The 23474-nt window shown below is 37.7% G+C and overlaps 2 protein-coding genes and 1 non-coding gene across 3 annotated transcripts; all 3 read left to right on the top strand.

Annotated features, from left to right (window-relative positions):
* LOC136267698 (uncharacterized) lies at nt 1-1649 on the top strand. Its single transcript, XM_066062850.1, has one exon. It carries the CDS (start codon nt 121-123, stop codon nt 1474-1476), a length of 1356 nt encoding a protein of 451 aa, XP_065918922.1. The 5' UTR covers nt 1-120; the 3' UTR covers nt 1477-1649.
* Nucleotides 1650-11773: 10124 nt separating this feature from the next.
* LOC136242223 (U4 spliceosomal RNA) lies at nt 11774-11912 on the top strand. The gene has a single exon (XR_010694512.1). It is a non-coding gene; the product is annotated as a U4 spliceosomal RNA (small nuclear RNA).
* Nucleotides 11913-17481: 5569 nt separating this feature from the next.
* Nucleotides 17482-21727, top strand: LOC136250841 (uncharacterized). The gene is made up of 3 exons (XM_066043170.1): nt 17482-17597; nt 17734-17785; nt 19043-21727. Exon 3 carries the CDS (start codon nt 19051-19053, stop codon nt 21421-21423), a length of 2373 nt encoding a protein of 790 aa, XP_065899242.1. The 5' UTR covers nt 17482-17597; nt 17734-17785; nt 19043-19050; the 3' UTR covers nt 21424-21727.
* The last annotated feature ends 1747 nt before the right edge of the window (nt 21728-23474 follow it).

Below are 23474 nucleotides of genomic sequence, written 5' to 3' on the forward strand. Positions count from 1 at the left end.
GGTCTGCGCAGCACAGTGCATGCAGTCCTGATCGTCGTTTGCATCACCGTTTGGAGTTTTCTGGTGCCTTTTCGCATTTCATATCTAGCTAGCCAGCTTGCTACTTACGTACTACTAGAAATGTCTCAGCCTAAGAAAGCAAATAAGAAGCGCAAGTATCCAAACCGTATTGGCCACTGGCTACCGAAAGATCAAAAGAATATAAAGAAGTGGCTGGATGATCTCATCAAGGAGGTAGAGCAGAAATATTCCAAGGAGAAGAAGACCGTTGTGAAGTTAGATAAAAACTTCGTGCTCCCGAAGGACTGGTTGGATCCTCTCATACAGGAGTTCTGGGATTTGGTTGATAAAGATCCCACACTTCATATGCAGTACAACCAGATGTTCACCGAAGTGACAGAGAGCCAGACGCCGACGGAAACGCCACAGATTCAGAGCTATCAAGTGATGTTCCTTCTTGTCAACTTCATCATGAAGAACTGGGCTCCTAGGTATAACGACTACGGATTAGTTGGCTTTCCCATCAACGTTATCTTGAACTGGTCGATGGGAACTGTGAACGGATACGCGGCCTTTCTGAACAAGGAAGCGAACGACTACTGGATGAAAGTGCTCAACAAGTGGGGCGAGTTTTTGAAGTCTCCACAGTCCTGTTATGTTTTGGTAGACAAGCCCTGGGGATGGTTCGGTGAAAACGCGCAACTTGCAATGCCCAATTTTAAGGAGGAGTTCCAGTGTGACCCGAGTGCTCCACACTATGGCTACACGTCTTGGGATGATTTTTTCATTCGCAAGTTCAAAGATGGTGTTCGTCCAGTTGCTTGTCCCGATGATATGAATGTAATATGCAGTGCATGCGAGTCCCTTCCATATGATCTGCAATACGATGTGCAGTATAAGGATGAATTTTGGATCAAGGAACAGTGGTACTCCCTGAGGCACATGCTTAACGAAGACGAGTATACTAGCCAGTTTGTTGGTGGAACAATCTACCAAGCTTTCCTCAGTGCGCTGAACTATCATCGCTGGCATAGCCCCATTGACGGAAAGGTTATCAAGGCATATAATATTCCTGGAACCTATTATTCAGCCACACTCAGTGTAGGCAAAGACGAAGCCTCTCCAGACAAATCTCAAGGTTACATATGCCAGGTTGCTGCACGCTCAGTAATGTTCATTGAAGCAGACAACCCTGCCATTGGGCTTATGTGTTTTGTGGCTATTGGAATGTCAGAAGTATCCACTTGTGAGATAAATTCTGATCTTATTCCAGTGGATGGACCAAAGCGTGTGAAGAAAGGGCAAGAAATAGGAATGTTCCACTTTGGTGGCTCAACCCATTGCCTCCTTTTCCGCCCCGGAGTAAATCTCGAGTTTGACCAAACGGTCTTGGATGCTTTTACTGATCCAGAACCAGAGAACATTAAGCTGAATGCCAAACTTGCGACTGTTGTTACCAAAGGCAAAGGCAAGTGAAGTATTCTTTACCGACTGACTAGAATCATGATCTTACCAGACCTTCTAAATATCATGTGTAGCTATAGCCTTAGACATGTAGTTGACACATATATTAGTATTTTAGCTTATTAGCTGTGTACTTGTAGCAATATCAATGCATAACTTTTTCAAAGATTTTTTGCATATATTAATCCATTCAATAGTTATATTTATGTTCATTGTAGGCTAAACTTTTATAAGGGCATGAAGCTCATCAAATGCCTGAGATGATGGAATAAATACTACAGATAATCCTCCCATGCATAGGATTTGTCTTGGTTCAGTACCGGTCCAGTAGTAGATGGTTTCAGCCACAGTTCACCAAATATAACCTCCATACAAATCTTCATTGTGGACTTAACTAGCTACTGCCGGTAGTTAGTGGCAAAAAAAATGCTGCCTTGCCCTGTGCAACCATAGTGACGAAGTTCGAGACAAACTGGCTGCATACCTAGTCTCGTTCCCAGACTGCTTTTTTTTCTTATTGTGTGGCGGGGGGGCGGAGAAACAAAGAAAAAGTAGTCTTAGACTAAAGTAATCTATCAAGATAAATTCTATGGTGCTATAAATCTATGGGAATGACATCACCATTGTGCTAATAGAATCCTAGCTTATAAGCAAACAACGCATGTGTGTGTGTGTGTGTGTGTTTGTGTGTGTGTGTGTGTGTGCGTGTGTGTGTGTATGCGTGTGCGTGTGTGTGTGTGTATGTGTGTGTGTATGTATGTATGTAGTAATCAGCCATTATAATCACACAAAACAACTCAAGCTTTTACCCTGCACTACATGAAACGTAGAATCTTCTGCTTGTGTCAACATGTAGGAAATCTTTTCTTAGCATTTTCTAGCTTTTTGCATATTTTGCTATAGCTAGGTGCCGGTTGAAAGGGCAAGCCTATAATATTTGCAATTGGGTATTTTTCTGCGCAAACTTAAAGGATGTCAACAATGTTTACAACTAGGGGATTAATGTACTACTGATATTGTGCTGTTTGTATGGGTACTACCAAGACGTAAAGGTATAGCATTTTGGTAATGGTATAGCATGGTAACAGTAGTACCATCACAAAATAAAAATTCACAAACAGTGCAAGTAAGATAAAATAAACCATACAGTGACAAGGTTGATGCCATCCTAGCATTACATGGTAGGTAGGTGGTTTATTGGTTGTAACATTGCATTACAGTTGAATGGCTTGCATCAATGGAAGGGGATGATACACAGTTGAAGCAGGCAATCAATTGCAACTTAGCAAGTAAAATGACAGAATCACAGCTATTGGTATCACACTTTTATGTTGACCAAGAGATCTAGATTTACTTAGGGTTTGGAGATCTGTATGCCTAACTGCAGATGTCATCATCACTGACATGGTGTAGCTGGCAACATAGACATGCATGTGGAGTAAAGTTTCTCAACTTAAGCTAAAGGTGTTATAGCTACAGTAGTGCATGTATTATTTTGCCGGTAAAGCAATGACATCAGAGCTAATTTAAATTAAAGTGGTCAAATTGGTCATTCATAGTGTCAGGAGCTCATAAGCGCCCAAGGCACAAAAATGCCTTTCAGCCACATGTCCTTACAGAGAGAGTAGTAATAGCCTGGGTTGTGCCTGGTTATGTTAACAGGTGCTAGCAGTTAGTATACCATGTCAGTAATAGTGGTAGGGTAGTTTTTAAAAAATAATGATTTCAACAAAGTTCTGTTTCTGGTCCTTTACAACACAGAGAGCTTACAAAATGAGTACTTAGTTCATTGTTAAGAATTGTTCAGGCTCTTTTGTTTTACAAATAGTGCACAAGAACTAGACTCATCATGACTTCCTTTGATAGTGCACATGCCAGCTTTTAAATGCTTTTTTGCTCAATATGCGTCACATATCACCACACCAATTGTGCACATAATTTGAACAAAAATCATCACGTTGTAGTTCCAAGATCTCAGTTAAGCAGGATACATGTACACAGATGAATTTGATTCCATGCTGTGCAGAATTTTAGCCAACAAATCTCAGCCGTTTAATGCACTTGCCTGATCATGACATACAGACACTAGCAGAGGTTTGGTATACACACATAAAGTACTACAATGAAACTCATTTACAGCAGAACAAAGAACTATCACAGTTTAAGGATAACCAAAGAATTCCACAGTAGGTTTGTAAAATATTTGAATATGGTTATGTGTAATTGTTCATCAACAAATCCCAAATTATGTAGTAACCTACTTTATGAATTTGCATACTGGGTATCCACCGCAGTAAATTATTTTACTAGTGCCAATGTGTTATGTCTATTAGTGGCTTAAAACAACAGTTTGTAGTCTTTGTAGACAATGGGAACTTGGCTTTCTGCATCTCTAACTTTATTGTTAGTAGCAACCAGTGCATTCTTTGATACAGGTATGAATTTGTTTCTGTGACAGGCTGGTAGCTATACGCTCAAAGAAACTACTACATTTAGATTTTGAAGTACGTATCATGATGCAGTTATGATTTATTTAGTAATAAAGCAAAGGATGAAGCATACAAAAAGGAGTCAATTTATTAAAACTTTACAACTGTTATATGTACATAGTATATATATATGTATGTGTACAGGAGTACATTTTGGGGGTTTCCTGGGGTCCTGGAAACTCCCTTTTGAAATTTCAACTTGTGGGCGTGCAGCCAAAACACCAGCCTATCTTAGTTTGGCAGCACAAATATACACAATGATTTTAAAATGGTGCAGGGTAGTATAGTTACAGTGTAATAGTGGGAAACTAATCCTATACCATTCCAAAGAGGTGTTTTTCAAGGTGATATTTTATTCTCTGTGATATTTTTACTTTCGTTTAATCCCATCTTGCTGACTGGCTCACTTAGTGACTAAACCATCCACATGGATATCGTATTAATCGAAAACTCATAAGTTCTCCTCCAATCAATTCCTTTGTGTATGTGAAATGGACAGAAGCTGGAGAGGAGTTTCCTGGAAGGTACAAAGCACAAATTGACCAGTGTTTCGTAGATAAATCTTGTTTATGATGACAGTGATGATCATGTGGTTTCTGAGGTTGTCGCTCTACATGAGATAGGATGGAAACCATGCTCTAAAAGAGCAAGGAAATTTGTACCCTTAGATGGTAAACCTACCTTTACCAAAGCCATCTCCGAAAAATTGCTGGCTCAATGGAACATTCTCTTAAAGGCTATGCTGATAATGTGACTTTGATGTTCATAAGTCTATTTTACAATTAAGTTACCTGAAAGCGGCTGATTTAGGCTAATCATTTAAGCCTCCAAAGTATGTTTTTTTCCTTTTTAATGGCACCTAGCCTACCTCTATCTAAAGGAATGACTAGATCCATCACATATGCAATTTTTTGGGAAGATAATAGGTGTCTCTTTAAGTGCTACAAAGAAGGCTGCAAGCAAACACGGTCTGTCTGACTTGCTTACTGCAACTGATTTGCTTCCCATTCATGGGAGTAGTATAAGCTATAGATTTACAGAAACTATATTAACCACTACCCATATGCATTGTGGTGGTAACTAAGCAATGAGCTAAACTATTCAAAATGTCAAAAGGCTCATGGGTTGTACTTATGGTATAAGATGTGGATTGTGTGATATAGAACTTTCCTTTTCGGTTGAAGCAATTGTCTCTAGAAGGAATGATACCCAGTTTCCAATCTAATAAAGTGATTTTGTACATAGGCGGCAGAAAGGGGAGGAGGCTAGGGAGCTGAAGGCCCCCCTCAGAATGATATCTTGCCAAAATTTTCCTTCTTGGAGTGGGGCTGAAAACTGTGAAGAATCAATGTACTGTACTCAAATGGAAAACTCATATTAATAGAGCATTCAAAGTGCTTCATAAAAACGTGTTTCTAAAAGTAGTCTGACCTCTTACTTGAGAGACTTGGTGTACTACCACTGTACCAAGTGTTTCCAGGTGTCTAAAGGCTATTTTGAACTGCTTATAAATGCTGTATGTTTATTAACTCTGTAGTCAACATTGCCAAAGAGTTATTATAAACTGCAAAATTATATAGCCTGTTTTAAATACTTTTGACTAAAAACTTGTTTTTTTTATTTAGTTGATATGTAGGGATGCGTCGATTTCGCCAGCAAAATTATTGGAATAATAGGAATACAAGAGCAACAAGCAAAATGCTGGCAAAATAGGAGCAAAATCGAGCAAAATAGGAGCAAAATCGAGCAAAATAGGCGCAAAATAAGCAAAATTTGTTAATCTCAGATCTGTTTCAGACAGTGTGAATGTAACTGCATAACTAACACAAGTAACAACTTACCATAGCTACGTTTAACACTCGTACGTTAAATGAGTATGGCTCTAGCTGAACTTTGACCCGAAGGCGAACCCACAATACATGTTAGCGAATAATCACGTGTGAAATAGTGTCTACAATGGATGTGATAGAACGCATTGACTACAGTTCAAGTGCTGAAAGCGATGTTAGTGAAGTAGATGACAGTCTTAGCATTGTTAGTAATGATGATGACCGTGAATCGTCTCGCGAGTCAGATGTTACAACAACTTCGACTAGTACAACTTCGAGGACTCGTTCTACCGGAAGTGCCAGCAACTCAACGACGCCAACGTCTAGTGGAGTGTCCTTGCTTAGTGTGCTAAAGGCACCAAGTGCATCTGACTTCTCTCGTAAGAGAAAAATTGCCAAAAATCCACCAGCTGGCAGGAAGAGAGCATTACATTCGAATTCGCAGAGCAACCCAAAAACGATCAAGCCCCAGCAAAGAGTAACCGAATATTCCAAGGAACCCTTTACTGTAGCTACTGGAAAGCTTTTTTGCCAAGGATGCCGGGAAGAGTTACCCCTCAAAAAGAGCAGTATTGAGTATCACTTAAAGTCTACTAAACATGCTAATGGAAAGAAAAAGCTGCAACAAAGGAATGTTAAAGACTCAGACATTGCACAATCTCTGCAAAGGTATAATGCAGAAGCTCATGGGCGAGGTGAGACTCTTCCGGAACAACAGCAGGTTTTCCGAGTCAAAGTGGTCAAAACATTTCTTCAAGCGGGTGTACCACTAAGTAAGGTTGACCAGTTTCGTAGTCTTTTTGAGGAGACAGGCTATCGCCTTACAGATCGCAGATTTATGTTTGACCTTATTCCTTTTATTTTAGAAGAAGAAAAGGCACGTATTAAGCAATCACTCCAGGGTCAGTTCTTGAGTGTCATTTTTGATGGTACCTCTCATAGTGGAGAGGCATTAGCAGTCTTAGTGCGCTTTGTAAATGATTCTTTTGAAATTCAACAGCAGCTTCTAGCCATCCAACTGCTTTCAAAATCTCTCACTGGGGAAGAAATTGCACACGAATTGGTACAAGTGCTTTCAGTGTTCTACAGCATTTCTTCCAGCCATCTTATTGCTGCTATGCGAGATAGAGCATCTGTTAACAGTGTAGCAATGAGGACATTGAAGATTGTTTACCCTAATGTAATAGATATTGGATGCTTCAGCCATGCTTTTGATCGTGTTGGAGAGCACTTCAAAGTACCAACCCTGACTGAGTTTATTGGTAATTGGCTAGCACTTTTTTCACATAGCATTAAAGCCAAATTTCTATGGAAACAACAAACAGGAAAGGCAATGGCATCGTATAGTGCTACCAGGTGGTGGAGCAAATGGGAAATTTTTAAGCAAATAATGCTCCAGTTTGGTGATATCGAACCATTCCTAAGTGAAAATACAGACTTAGGCCCTGCATCTCGTCCAAAGTTACTAGCTATTTTAACTGACCGTGAAAAGCTTGAACACTTAAAGCTTGAGCTTGCTGCTGTTATTGATTGGGGGGAGGTGTTTGTTAAGGCTACATATAACCTTGAAGGAGATGGGCCACTGAGTTTCACAGCTTATGAAATAGTACAGACTGTTGTTGCAGCAGTCAGGGCAGCTCATACTCCAAACACTGAAGCTGTTATTCGCAGTATCACTACTCAATCAACTGCACAGCAGAGGCATCGCAGCTATGCTCGAAGCTGTATGCAACCAGCTCTAGATTACTTTCAAGAACTGCTAGATTCTTCCTTAAAGGAGCAAATTTTAGTTTTTAAGGCTGTGAGAGTTTTCAATCCGCACAAGATAGTAATGCTTAAGCCAGATGTTTCTCATGTAAATGCATTGCAGGTTGTTCCCTTCTTTAAGGATGACGAGCTTGAAAATTTGAAGGCTGAACTTCCTTCTTATGTAGCTAAGGCGGATGGTATTAGTGATGAACTTGCTGCTCTGGAATGGTGGAAGCTCAATGCAACTGATTTGCCTTTATGGTCAAATGCTGTAAAGAAGGTCTTGACCATACAGCCCTCCTCGGCTGCTGCAGAAAGGGTGTTCTCACTATTGAATTCAGGATTTGGTGACCTACAAGGAAATTCACTAAAGGATTATATGGAGGCATCAATCATGCTAAGATACAATCACTAATATCTAAACACCATAGTGTATGTAAACAGTGCTTATTGATTATTACATGTAATTATTATTATTACATTGTACACCAACTATGGAGCAAAATAGATTGTTGACAAGCAAAATATTGAGCAAAATAGGTAGGTAAAAAAAGAATTGCTGGAAAGAAAAATAGGTGAGAAAAAAAGCAAAATAGACTCATCCCTATTGATATGCTTAAAATTGTACTTATACATTAATTCTGGTAAACTTTAAGACATTGCAAACCTGAAATGGCTACAGCTTCTGCAGGGTTGCACCCCCAGACCCCCTGCCACCAGAGATTCTATACTCTAGTCAACCACCCCTCACATCAACCACTTCCTCTGCCATTGATTTAGTATGAGAAAATATACGGTACAGAGGAACTTTGGCAGGGTATCGTATCGTAAGCTTAACTTTCATTGTTCCAATTTCACCTGTGTGTTGATGGTGTCTCCAGCTGGTCAATTTCAAAGCTGGGATCTATTGACACAAGAAAATGGCTGAATTTACCCAGGAGTGTTACTCGTGTTGTACTGTACTACCCTGGAGTTTGTTGCCTAAGCATTACCCATATCTCAACCTAAGCTTACTACTGTAGCTTGTGTCAGTGCGTCTGCTGACTTACAGCTTCAGGAACTCGGCCTCTAGTTACAGCTTGGCAATGTTGCATTGCAAATAGAAAATAATGATTATTCCATCTTGTTGAATGCTCAAAAACAGCTATCAGTACTCCCATCAGTACGATCCCTATACATCAAAGCTAAACATCTGTTGAGAGATTATACAGCAAATCAATGTAAAGATCACTTACAGACACTGACTGTCAAGTCCAAGTTTGAAGGTTCAGCTGATTTAGATGGTTTCTGTAAAACTTGGAATCGGCTATTGGGAGGTTTCCACCCCGGTAAACTATCCTTCCTCCTGCATACAGCATCTGATACACTGCCTACAGCTGCTAATTTACAGTGGTGGTCAATTCAATGTGATGCAAAGTGCTCGCTTTGTGACCCAAATAGTCCTATGACTGCCCATGTTTTAAGCAGCTGCCCTACTGCTTTAAATATAAACCAGCAACGGCATACTTACAGGCAAAATCAAGTTCTTTCCATTCTGGCCTCTACACTTTCTGAATTCTTTGCTGATAATCTACTTACCGTCCAGACATTATGATATAGATATACAATTCCCAGAGCCTATCTATCTCTCTGGCATCCCTGCTGCTAATTCCCCCTTGACTCTGCTCAGCATATTCAGGCTACCCAAGACAGGAAACAGTTGAATATCTTCAGTTGTTGGCTGAATTTTACTGCCTTGACATCTTTAATTACTATGAGACAATTGAGATAACTGTGCTGGGCCACTACCAAGAATCTACTTAATATATTATATTTTGTATTTAGAACATCAAAGTCTTCCATCACGAAATGTCTACATGATGCTTCCTCTGCCAGTATAATATTGGCTTCTAGGTAAATTTTTTCTGGCAAGGGGGTTGTAAAGAGTGGAATACTAATTAGATTAAGCACTTCCTTGCCATGTACTTCATTGGTTCAATTCGTTGTCTATTTGTAGTCACATGTTGCCCGAGGACTCACATGCTTACACTTATTGCTGTCAATTTGTTGTATATTTTCATCATTCCTGATGGTACTCTCTTGGAAACTAACATTGATTTCTCATCAGTGGATGAAGTGAGAACAATTGTAGCTATGTACTTATTGAGATACTCTAATAGAGCAGTCATATGTATTGTAATAGACGTCTAAACTATTCCAATAGAACATTCATAACAGAATACAAGAATGACATGAATGTAAAACTAAGTTGAATTAAAGAATTGCTTAGCAGCTAAATCTTAATTATTGAGAATTTGGATATGTTCTTAGAACACTACATACAATACCTCTCAAGCCAAATACATAAACCATAAAAGATGATATTTAGGACTTAAGAGAAGCATATTGCGAACATATTATGAATTTACTAAAGTTTTAAGCATAAAATGTTTTAATGGTCAAAATTTGTCAGTGGCTGGGGGCTGTGTCTCCAGACTCTCCTGCATCTATACATATTACTCACTACCACATGAAATCTGGAAAACGCCATGAAAAAATCCTGGATATGCCCGATGTGTGTGTGTGTAGTGTGTGTGTGTGTGTGTGTGTGTGTGTGTGTGTGTGTGTGTGTGTGTAGTGTGTGTGTGTAGTGTGTGTGTGTGTGTAGTGTGTGTGTGTGTGTAGTGTGTGTGTGTGTGTGTGTGTGTGTGTGTGTGTGTGTGTGTGTGTGTGTGTGTGTGTGTGTGTGCGTGCATGTGTGTGTGTGTGTGTGTGTGTGTGTGTGTGTGTATGCGTGTGTGTGTGTGTGTGTGTGTGTGTGTGCATACATGCATGCATATAATATAATATATGCTTACGATCACTGGCATGTTCTTTTGCTGTTTAATATGCAGTGTGATGCATTATGTAAGTTTGTGCGAATCATGCTTTTATATGACTAGGATAGCAGAAATGGGCACATAAAGCTTTATAACTTCATCTTCCAAATTTCACATTGTGAAAATTTTTCATTAACTTTCTATGTCATTATGCTATATCCATGAGACCATGGGCTTATGACTTTGTAGCACAGTGCAGATATTTTATATATTCCAGTAGTGAGACATATTGTGCATGTACATTGTAGCCACAAACTTGGTCTTTGTAGGCAGAGTTATGAATAGCTTTTCAACAATGTTCAGTGAAAAAAATCAAGCTGTATTCTCAAAGATATAATTATGTGACCGGATTTGCAAAAAGGTCTTCCACACATCCAATTTACGAACGTTGACAATTCATAACTTGAGATTGGAAAATGATACTTACTTGAACATTGGTCAGTAGTGAGCACCAACATAGGTGAATGGATGGAGAAAATTTCAGGTAAGTTATGGTCTCCCAAGTTCATAGAATTGGATGTGTGTGGAAGACCCCTTTTCGCAAATCCGGTCACATATTTCAAAATGCATAAGCTACAAGTATGCCATATAGAGGGAAACTTTTACAAATTTGGTACTTTACTGCAAATTTTCCAAAGTGTAGCCCACCAATTACTCATAGTGCCTGAGATTAGCATCTTTATAGCTAAAAATTGAACTTGAATTCACCACAGTTTATTTCACCAAATATAATAATATTTACCTTTGCTATTTGCCAAAGTTTCCCTCTATACATAAGTCTGAAAGTTTTGTTAGAGTGTGCTAATATTTCAAGGCTGTTGTATTAGAGTAAGTGACTGCTGTATTTGAGTGTCTCAAATTTATGTCTCTCAATTTCTGTGTAGTGCAGCCAAAACACAGTCAATATACTGTAATCATACAGTACATGTAGTGCTGTATAATAGAATTAGTTCAATTACCCCCAAAAATTGAAATCCCTTAAAATGCTGCCACCAAAGATCATTGTAGAAATCTATTGCATGATGAAAAGCACCTTTACAGAAGAGTTTTGACATTTTTTATGTCATGCATTACTACAGTACATTATAATAAGCATGTGTGGATTGTGAGTTAAATTAAGGAATGGTTTCTAACTTTAGGCTGACAATTAATGTATTTGCTTCTCTGGCAGCACCTCCACTCGTGAATGACTAAAAAAATTGCAGACTACCATAGCAATACAATAATATTATAAGTTCACACTCAAGTTTGCATTGTAGTACCTATGCCTATAATTCTTTCTCAGATGAAAATGAAGCGATCTGAAATTCAACATCGGCGTCATTTTCAGCAATAAAGTTCATTTTCAACCTTCTCTCGGTAAATCTGTTAATACACATTAATATTCCTTGTGCAGTAGCCAGTGAGGTTCATCCGAGGCACGGTTATTGCTAATTGAAAACGTTTCCCAATATGACTGTTCTATTAGAGTATACCCTCTTGACTGTTGTATGGCTGACTGTTCTATTAAAATATCACTATATACGTGTATCTATATAAAAGACTTTTATTAGGGCTGATGTCTCCTTTTCAGATCCTTCCCTGAGAGGTGAATGTAAGTGCCATGTTATTATAAACAGTTGTGCTGTTCTGTGCACACACTAGTCACTCACTCACTTGTGTGTTGCAAAACTGAAGTATATGTGTTGTGTTCCTTCTGTGAACTTTGAAATGTAAATTTCAAAAGGGGGTTCCTTGGAAACCCCTACTCTATACCCCTGGAGTCATACAGATAATCCATGAACATGTGTTCTACAGTTCACCCGTTATTAAGATTACCTAAAACTCTCCAATGAAAATAGAGGCCTTGTACAATTACCAAATTCCTTCCATACACAAATCAATGGATTGTGACATTAAAGGATAGTTCCATTCAGTTAATGATCAGAGAGCAGATAATTATGTAGATAAATATCAAGACACACGGTAGTGTGTCGTGCGGCCCAAGAAGCCGGCGCGCCACACCGTGAGTATATTTACAGGAAGAAAGAAAACGTCATTTTCACACTTTTGTATCTAGGTGATACCTTATCCGATTGAAACCAAATTTACTGCAGAGTTACCCGCCAGCTAGGGGAGTATGCATTCCAATTTGTATAGGTAATCACACACATTTGAGTGCAATTAGGGAATAATTGTACGAGTAACAGTCAAAATTGCACGAGGCGAAGCCGAGTGCAATTTTGGCTGTTACGAGTACAATTATTCCATAATTGCACAAAAATGCGTGTGATTGCCTACTAATCACATAGTGACCACCCTTCGTGGTTTGTAGTACACATCTATCCAGTTCTATGTGGCCATTAACTTCTACCAGGTGATTGCATCATCCTTCTTTGTATTACATCATTTGTGACTGGATTTTGGTAAAACGATCCAAATCGCACATTAGAAGTTCCGAGATAAACGGTTTTAAAGAATTGAAGCCAGCATAACTCTCCAAGGATAGCAAGCACGCGTATGAAACTTACACAAAAGATGCATCAATCTGTTACCTTTCAAGCCACTTCCAGTTCTTGTAGCTGCTTGTACAGTTTCCCGCCAAATAAGATAGAAAATCTGAGCAGTTGGACGAGCGAAGTAGTATCACGAGTGCTCACAAAGGGGTGGAGGCTGGGGGGTGGCGGGGAGGGCAAAAGTTAGACCTCAAAATGGAGGCAGACCACGATTGGAGTCCAGACACCAGATTACAGGGCTGTGCTGGCTCCTTAGTGGCTGATATGTAGCAAAATCAGCAGAGAACACGTCTGGCCAACATTATAAGGCTGTCCACCAGTAAACCACTGACTCTTGCCAAGCCAGGTCCTTCACAAGGCCTGAAACCGCCATTTGAGCACTCCACACCACCCAGAAAAGACGTGTGTTAAAACCAGCCTCGTGTAGTTTGAGTAGTGCTGAGGGTCAAAACTTGTAGTACGATAGTGTAGCTATCCACTGGTGGTGTTAGTTTGATTTTGCCTGATGTGCGATTTGGATCGGTTCTGTAAAATCTGGTCACATTTGTTGTTGCACTTAAAAGGCTTCATGTGTCAGCAATTCTGATTGGCTACTCAAAATGTCTACATATGTTGCACTTAAAAGGCTTCTATTTGTCAGCTTCTTTGATTGGCTATTCATTATATCACTTTCTTGTTGCACTTAAAAGGCTTCTGTTATTCCGCTATTTTATTGGCTACTTTACAGTGCAATTACAGAAACAAGGCCATGCGATTTGGGATTAATTGCACTCCTACTATTGAGACTAATGTATGGCAAATTAAATCACTATGTGATTATGAAGGAAATCACTCAAGCCATTTCCGAGATACAAGTGGCCAAAGTTTCGTTGTTTTTTTTTCGTTTTTTTTTCTTCTTCGTCTTTTCGCACACTTGCAAAAATTGCTATAAAACGCAAACGCGTACTCCGATCGCCTTGAAATTTGGCACACAGAAGGGGAGTCAAAAGGCGTATCGTAGCATCAAATTTGGTGCAAATCCGATGAATGATTCAGGAGTTATGACCGATTATTCGCGTAAAACAAGATCGATTTGTTGTCACGCCTACAGGGTAAACCGCTTCATGGAATGAGTTGAAAATCGCTATGTAGTTGGAGTAACCATCGTAGGAGTGCCTTTTGGTGGTTTGAAAGGAATCGAGATAAAGACCGCGGAGATATGACACAAAACCCAACATGTGTCACAATTACGCGATCGATTTTTATGAATAAAAAGTATTAGTTTTTACGCCTACTAGGCAAACCGCTTAGAGCAATGAGCTGAAAATCGGTGTGTAGTTGGAATATAATCTTCATAGAAAGTCCTTGCAGTAGTATAGAAGAATTGGATTACAAACCACTGAGTTATGATTCGAAAGCCAACTCCGTGTAGCAAATGCGAGATAGAGATACTCTAATAGAACAGTCACCCTAATAGAGCATTCAGCTAATTTATTTACTCCATTATACAATTCTATTACATTACGAGTTATTCTTTAGGGAGTTCAGCTGCAAACAGTTAATCTTATAGACAGTTCAGCAAGAAGCAAGTCACGTTGTGGAGAGTTAAGCTACAAATATATCACTGTAGAGATTCAGAACATTACAAGTCACACTGAAGAGAGTTAAGCTATAAAATAGTCATGCACCATGTAGAGAATTCAGCTACAATTAAGCCACTCTCTAGAGAGTTCAGCTACACACAAGTCACTGTGGAGAGAGTTCAGCTACAAACAATTTACCCTGTAGAGAGATCAACTACAAACAAAACACTTTGCAGAGAGTTAAGCAACAAACAAATCAACTTGTAGAGAGATCAGTTAGAAACAAATCAATCTGCAAAGAGATCAGCTACAAACAAATCAGCTTGTAGAGAGATCAGTTACACACAAATCAACCTGTAGAGAGATACGCTAGAAACAAATAACCCTGTAGAGAGTTCAGCTAAAAAAATTCACCCTGTAGAGACATCAGCTAGAAACTAGACACAATGTAAGGAGTGCAGCTACAAGCAATCACCCTGTAGAGAGTTCAGCTATAACAAATCAACCTGCAGAGAGATCAGCTACAAACAAATCACCTTATAGAGAGTTCAGCTACAAACAAATTACCCTGTAGAGAGATCGGCTACAAACAAATCAACCTACAGAAAGATCAGCTACACACAAATCAACTTGTAGAGAGATCAGCTATAAACAAATTACCCTGTAGAGAGATCAGCTAGAAACTAGATACAATGTAAGGAGTTCAGCTACAAGCAAATCACCCTGTAGAGAGTTCAGCTACAAACAGATCAACCTGTAGAGTGATCAGCTATAAACAAATCACCCTAAAGAGAGGTCAGCTACAAAAAACCACCCTGTAGAGAGATCAGCTAGAAACAAATCACCCTGAAGAGAGATCAGCTACAAAAAATCACATTGTAGAGAGATCAGCAACAAATTACCTGTAGAGACATCAGGTAGAAGAATTCACTTTGTAGAGAGTTCAGCAAAAAAGAAACCACCATGTAGAGAGATCAGCTGCAAACAAATCATCCTGTAGAAAATTCAGTTACAAACAAATCACCCAGTAGAAAGATCAGCTAGAAGAAGTTACCTTGTAGAGAGTTTCACTACAAAGAAACCATCAAGTAGAGAGTTCAGCTACAAAGAAATTACCCCGTAGAGAGTTCAGCTAGAAGAAGTCACCTTGTAAAGAGTTCAGCTACAAAGAAACCATCATGTAGAGAGTTCAGCTACAAAGAAACCACCATGTAGAGTATTTAGCTGCAAAAATCACCTGTAGAGAGTTCAGCTAGAAACAAATCACCCTGTAGAGAGATCAGCTAGAAGAGGTCACCTTGTAGAGAGTTCAGCTACAAAGAAACCACCACATAAAGAGTTCAGCTGCAAATAAATCACCTGTAGAGAGTTCAGCTACAAACAAATCCCCCTGTAGAGGGGTCAGCTAGAAGAAGTCACCTTGTATAGAGTTCAGCTACAAAGAAACCATCATGTAGAGAGTTCAGCTACAAACAAATTACCCTGTAGAGAGATCAGCTAGAAGAAGTTACCTTGTAGATGGTTCAGCTACAAACAATTCACCCTGTAGAAAGATCAGCTAGAAGAAGTCACCTTGTAGAGTGTTCATGATCAGTTACAAAGAAACCATCGTGTAGAGAGTTCAGCTGCAAACAAATCACTCTGTAGAGAGTTCAGCTACAAAGAAACCGCCATGTAGAGAGTTCAGTCTCAAACAAACCACCCTGTAGAGAATTCAACTACAACAAATCACCCTGTAGAGAAGAAGTTACCTTGTAGAGAGTTCAGCTACAAAGAAACCACCATGTAGAGAGTTTAGCTGCAAACAAATCACGTGTAGAGAGTTAAGCTAGAAACAAATCACCCAGTAGAGAAATCATCTGGAAGAAGTCACTTTGTAGAGAGTTCAGCTACAAAGAAACCATCATGTAGAGATTTCAACTGCAAACAAATCACTCTGTAGAGAGTTCAGCTACAAAAAAAATCACCCCGTAGAGAGTTCAGCTAGGTAAAGGCACTTATAGAGAGTTCAGCTACAAAGAAACCATCATGTAGAGAGTTCAGGTACAAAGAAACCACCATGTAGAGAGTTTAGCTGCAAACAAGTCACCTGTAGAGAGTTCAGCCAGAAACAAATCACCCTGTAGAGAGACCAGCTAGAAGAGGTCACCTTGTAGAGGGTTCAGCTAGAAAAAGAAACCATCCTGTATATAGTTCAGCTACATTTCAAATCACCCAGTAGAGAGATCAGCTGCAAAAAAATATCCTGTGGGGAATAATGGGCATGTAATAAATATATGTATATAATTTGTATAATTACTAATAAAATCAAAAATAATTGAAGCATTATAAATCTTCTTTAAGTTCTTTTCTTCTTCCTGTGGTAAAGAAAAAAAACCATGGGTTAAAAAAGCCCCTAAGCTAGGCATAGGCTGGCTTTGCAGTATACAAATACAAAAAGAAGTGATGTCTAATCAAAAACAGCCAAGCTGTAAAAAAAGGTGCGGCCCCCAGAAAGGCCATGGTGAAAAAAGATGTGAAATCCAAGGTGGCGGCCAAGAAATGGCTGTGATGGTAGGTTAATGGTTAAATTTTAATAACGACAATTCGGGTGAATTTTGTGCCGCTTGGTCTTGGCACCAAATTTACCTGAAATGTCGTTATTAAAATTTAACCATTAACCTACCATCACAGCCATTTCTTGGCCGCCACCTTGGATTTCACATCTTTTTTCACCATGGCCTTTCTGGGGGCCGCACCTTTTTTTACAGCTTGGCTGTTTTTGATTAGATATATTCAACAGCCAGAGACTAATTACGTAACATTAATTTTACAATACTTATGCATCAATTAAGCATTGTACAGGGTGTGTCCTATCCTGGATAACTGATGTACATGCATGTATCAAAAGCATGCTATACTCTCACAGTATAACTATCTGTTTCAAAGAACCACTGCATCAGTAATAACAGTGAAACAGAACTGTTAAAATGTATATAACTGTTATTTATTATTGTATACCAGGAAGTTCAGTTGCAATTTGACAAGAGATGTTATGTACATGTATAAGCATAAATACATGTACTTAAGAAATTAGATGTTTCAGTATAATATAGTCCTTTCATTCCTTGCCAAGTAGCTACTGTATTATACCTACTTCTTTAAAAATAAGGTCAGCAGTTAAAATGTATACACATACAAATCTTTGTACAATATGCCTGCATACACCATGTTAAAATCTAATATCATTTAGCTATGTGAATTATATAATATTATTATGCTATTTCATTATACTATCTATACATTAGAGGAGGTGAAGAGCAGATAAGAGCAGACAAGCTTTAAATGCAGATAGAGGAGGTGAATATTTGTCAGAATGACAAAGTGTCTCAATATTTTGCTATACTACAAACTGTAATATGAGTCTCTATTTAAAAAACAAACCATCCTTTTCCGCATATTGGTAAAATAATTTTCTTTTTTGTAGTTCAAAGACACTGCATGGGTGTTTATCTATCTTGTGTTAAAGTTTTAGCTTGATATCTCGAAGCATTCCAGAGATATGACTAATTTACTGTCATAAAAAATTAACTTTATAATGAGTTCTGTGAGTGATTAAATGTGGAAAATGGTGACAAATCACTTTGTTGACAAATATTTCATTTCTTATCATCTAAGCTATATTAATTAAATCAAGCGGTCTTGGACATTAAATTTTCTTCAATTAAATCATTGTGTGAAGACTTAGTTTTAACCATTCCTTCACCTGAACAAATCACCCAATTTGTAAGTTAAATGCTGTTACATGCATGTGAAATTACTACATGGTCTGATATAATCATTGATATCTCCTAGAAAAAAACAAGCTATGGGTGTGAAACTTCACAGCAAGAATGTTTAATAGTTGCTCCTTCCAAATAAGCAAAAAATGATATTGTAAAAGAAAAGCTAAAATATTCAATTGAGACTTTTGACATGTGAGGAAAGAGGAAAAGGATGGAAAAGGATGCATGGTTTTCAAAATAATTATTATGGTCACAGAACATTAATTTTAAGTTTTGCTTTCAGTAATAAAAGTATGATTCAAATAGAGGCCTTCTATTAAAACTAGCAGTTTTTTGTACACTAAAAGTGAGTAATGGTACTACTTAACATCATAACGTGCTGGAGAACATTTCTTTACTCTAGCAGCTAACTGCAAAAGTATTATGAATCTTTTAATTACAATTCAATCACAACTAACTGTAAATAGCATTCTTGCATATAATAGCACTTAAATATAGATACTGTAAGACATAATTATATAAATACTGACCGTATTTATTTCATCTATGCTTTTCCATTCGAACTACTAGTTTACTTATGTTCGAACAAAAACAGATCACAGGCCCCAATACTGAACAGCATTTGAGTCATTTATAGATTTGTCCAACTTTAGGAAATCTTTTGTGAACTAGTTGTTTCGATACTGAGGGTTAGTATACGTAGGTAGCATTGGAACATTATTTTTACTGTGGTAATTTCATGTATAAAAATTTACATATACTAACTAAAGATGCAGTAACTGTATTAGTAGAATGTGTATTTGTCAATTGCAATGGTTTCATTTATTTTCAGCTTAAAACATGGTCATCTCAACAAGCCTTGCTACTATAATTTCTTTAATTTTAGCTACTAATGTCTTACTAGTACAGTGTGTACATGCTCAAAATGATTATCCCAACTGCTACATAAAACATTCCACGGTGTTAAATAAAGATTTCTGTAGGTCAAGCAATGCAAAGCATTTCAATGTGACAAAAACTTGTACAGCATTGCTTTTTGAACATAAGATGTATGAGATAAGAAGTAAATGCAAAATTAGTGATCATGATCAATTAGATATTGTTGGTAATGGTGCTACTATCATTTGCCACAATTCTAAATCATTACTGGTTTTTGCAAGCATCAGTAAACTTCAAGTGAGCAATATTACGCTGGTTAATTGCAACATCAGGTTTGCATACTTCAATATCTCAGAGCCTTCTAGTGTCCTGTTGTTTAATGTAACATCTGTACAACTTTCAAATGTTATGTTCAACAACAGCAGTGAGTTTGCAGTATATGAAGTTAATTCAAAGAACATATTGATAGTGAACACTGACTGTGAAAATAACAGAGAACAAGGTACGGATTGTGATGGCATCCCTAGTAATAAAAGTAGTATGTGTTACTGTAAAGGCAGTCACGAAAACTGTTCTACTAATATCAGAATTGATCAAAACATTTACCCAGGCCAAGATATGGTTTTGCCATTAAAAAGTTTATCAGATCACAAAGCAGTTGTTTATGTGGTGTCACAAAGATACAAATCTAATGCAACAAAATGTAAAGTTGCTTATTCTAGTTTATCACATCCAATAAACTTTGTACACAATAGCTGTACTGAAATAACATATACTATAATGTCCAATTCCTCCAACTGGTGTTTACTTTACCTGAGGACTGCTACAAATGATGATACACCATACACATATAATATAACACTAAGAAGCTGTCCACCAGGGTTGGTACTGCATGGTGGGCTCTGTGTGTGTAATCCTCAACTTGAAGCAAATGGCATAAAATGTAATATTAGTGTTGGTACATTCATCACTCCACCTGATTCGTGGATTTCAAAAGTTGGAAATACATCTGATATGATGTATAGCACTGAATGCTATATGGATTACTGTTCAAAAGTGTTTATGATAGTTAATTTAAGTGAACCTCAGCAGCAATGTCTAACTAACAGAGATGGCACTATATGTGGAAAATGTGCAGAAGGGTATAGTGCTGTATTTGGTACATCAAACTGCAAGAAATGTTCCAATATTTGGTTGCTCTTGATACCAGGCTGTGCAGTGGCTGGTGTGTTACTGGTATTATTTTTATTCATGTTAAATCTCACTGTAGTAGATGGTGACATACATGGCTTTCTGCTGTATGTTAACATGCTCAGTATATACAGTGAAGTAATATTTCCACCTCAACATCGTTTCATGTATCTTCCAATCATGATGGCAAATCTGGACATCGGTGTTGAGGTTTGCTTCTATGATGGTATGACAAATTATGCCACAATATGGCTCCAGTTTATTTTTCCCATTTATGTAATTCTGCTTGTAGTTGGGTTGTCTTATGCCAGCAGGCATTTCTCAATAGTTGAAAAGCTGACACGAAAAAGAGTAATCCCAGTAATTGCCACCCTTTACTTGCTTGCTTTTAATAAAATGATGTTGACTACTGCTAAAGGATTTTCATACAGAAGAGTTCACTATTTGAATTCAGACATAACAGAACTATATTGGGCAGTTGATACCAGCATTCCTTTTATGGGACCAGAGTTTGTTGTACAACTTGTCTTCTGTTCATTGATATTACTTCTAATTTTATTGCCTACGACTATATTGTTCCTTGTTCCCAAAGATTTGATGCGATATAAGTTTGTGTACAAATTTTTGAAACCATTTTTGGATGCATATCAAGCACCGTTTAAAGATGACTGTTGCTATTTTTTAGGCCTTGAGTTTCTGACACGTGCAATTTTGTATGGATTGGATTCTGTGCGAGCCAAATACACAGCAGCAATAATGATGACCATCGTGCTAATATATTTAGTCTATCTTGGCTGCTTTCAACCATTTAAAAGTTCCATCAATAATTTGCTATACTCTGTGTACTGGTGTAACCTGGGATGCACTGCCACTCTGTTTATATGTTTCTTTCCAAGAATGCCAAAAGCATATATTGTAATTTTTGATGTACTCATCTGCTTGGGCTTTCTACTGTTTCTTGGAATTGTTGTAGTTCATTTTTGTAAGTACTTATTACACAAGGAATTGAACTATAATATACCTGGAAAGTTTAAGCTTTCCTTTATGAAATCAGTATTGGATCCTTCACAAGAGCCTGAAGCAATGGCAGCAAGTTATGAGAAGTTCCAAGATGATTTGCTTGCCATTAATCCTGACAATTAATCAATGATATGATGTGTATAAATGTGACACACACACTTACACATACCTACACGCACACAACACACACACACAACACACGCACACTTGCATGTAATTATATAACCCACACGTTTCAGTAGTTGAATGATGCTAAAGTGTTTTTAATTGTGAACTTTAACTAAACACTTTATAGAGTACTCGAAATTTTACTTTAAAATTGTTGTGAAGACATTTAAGAAAATTAGCTGGTAGTGGATGTACAGTTTTAAAATTGATGACATACATGTACATACTGATTGTTCATATGCTGTAACTTATTTATACACTGGTGTAACTTATTTATCTAATCCAAAACAGCCAAGCTGTAAAAAAAAGAGTGCGGCCCTCAAAAAGGCTATGATGAAAAAGATGTGAAATCCAAGGTGGCAGCCAAGAAATGGCTGTGATGGTAGGTTAATGGTAAAAATTTTAATAATGACAATTCAGGTGAATTTTGTGCCAAGACCAAGCGGCACCAAATTCACCTGAATTGTCGTTATTAAAATTTTTACCATTAACCTACCATCACAGCCATTTCTTGGCTGCCACCTTGGATTTCACATCTTTTGTCACCATAGCCTTTTTGAGGGCCACACTCTTTTTTTACAGCTTGGCTGTTTTGAATTGGATTTCACTTCTTTTGTATTTGTATACCCCAAAGCCGGCCTATGGCCGGCTTTGGGGCTTTCACTGACTCTAATAGAGCATTCACCAAATTCGCAAAATTGTTATGTTATGAGAATTAATGAACAGATAATGATTTGTAAAACAAATTCTATTCCTTGAAATGGAATACTATAGTATCTACAGCGCAGTGTAGTACAGAAGTTCCTGAATTCAAATAATGAACTTTTCTGTAAGAAAATCTTTTAGCAGTATTCAACATCATTTAATTACAAGCAACTGAAGCAAGTACATACAGGGTGGTAATTACTGGGATTATTCTCTTCCGTATAAGCTTTTCAGCTACTGTAAAATACTTGCTTGCGTAAGACAAACCTATTACAAGGAACATCACACACTGTATAATATGAGAAAAATGAAATGGAGCCATATTGTTCATGGTTAGTCATAACAAACTTCAATTCAAAGGTCCAAGTTTGCCTTGAAATAATTATATAATATGATGCTGTGGTGGAAATATTAGTGCACTGTATATAGTGATCTGCAGTGTGTTAATATAGTTACGGGATAAAGCCATAGACATCACTATCTACAACAGTGAGATTTAGTATAAACAGAACTAGAACTATAGTATACCTGCCCCTGCACAAGCTGGTATATAGCCAAATATTAGAGCATTTCTTGCAATTTGAGGTGCCAAAAACTGCACTACAGCAGTATAGTGTAAAAGGTATTGTCTTCAGTAGCAGTTCTGAAAAAGAGCAAACTGCTACTAATGGAGTTATATCTAATGGCGTATGTTAAATTGGTATGTACATTGTGTTATTATACAAAGTTGATTGGATGAGATAAGCTGGAGGAACTCACTTCACAAGGTGGTGCTGTAGTAGTTTGTAGAAGAGATGTATATAGGAATTCTGACTGCTGATGATGTGTTTATTGACAGGGTAATTTTATCTCCAGCTCCTGTCCAATCATGATACTTCTAAGACAGCTAATGTATGGTCCACAATAGCAAATGATGTTGTCAATTTATCTGATGCATCATTACTATTGGAAACTTTATATTCAAGAATTGATTCATTCCTTTTCTTTAAACCATAGTACTCACATCAGAGAATTCTATGTCACTTACAGTATCAGAAATACAAACAACTGGTGTCAAAGTCTGTTATATACCTGCAAAGGATAGTTATTGGAAATTTTGCTGTTTGAAAGGTGTGCTGCAAGTGTATATAACACTTCTATGCTCATATTCTGAGAGGGAGAGATGGGCTATACTGAAGTTGTTATAGTTGTTAATAATTTAAAACTTGCAATAATTTAACGTCAGTTTGTGTGATGAGTGGTTTGTTTCATGTGAAGTGACAGTCTTTTTCACTACCATTATAAGGGCAGTGCTATTTCTG

This window comes from Dysidea avara, chromosome 1, assembly GCF_963678975.1.
Source record: "Dysidea avara chromosome 1, odDysAvar1.4, whole genome shotgun sequence".
NCBI classification, from domain to species: domain Eukaryota; kingdom Metazoa; phylum Porifera; class Demospongiae; order Dictyoceratida; family Dysideidae; genus Dysidea; species Dysidea avara.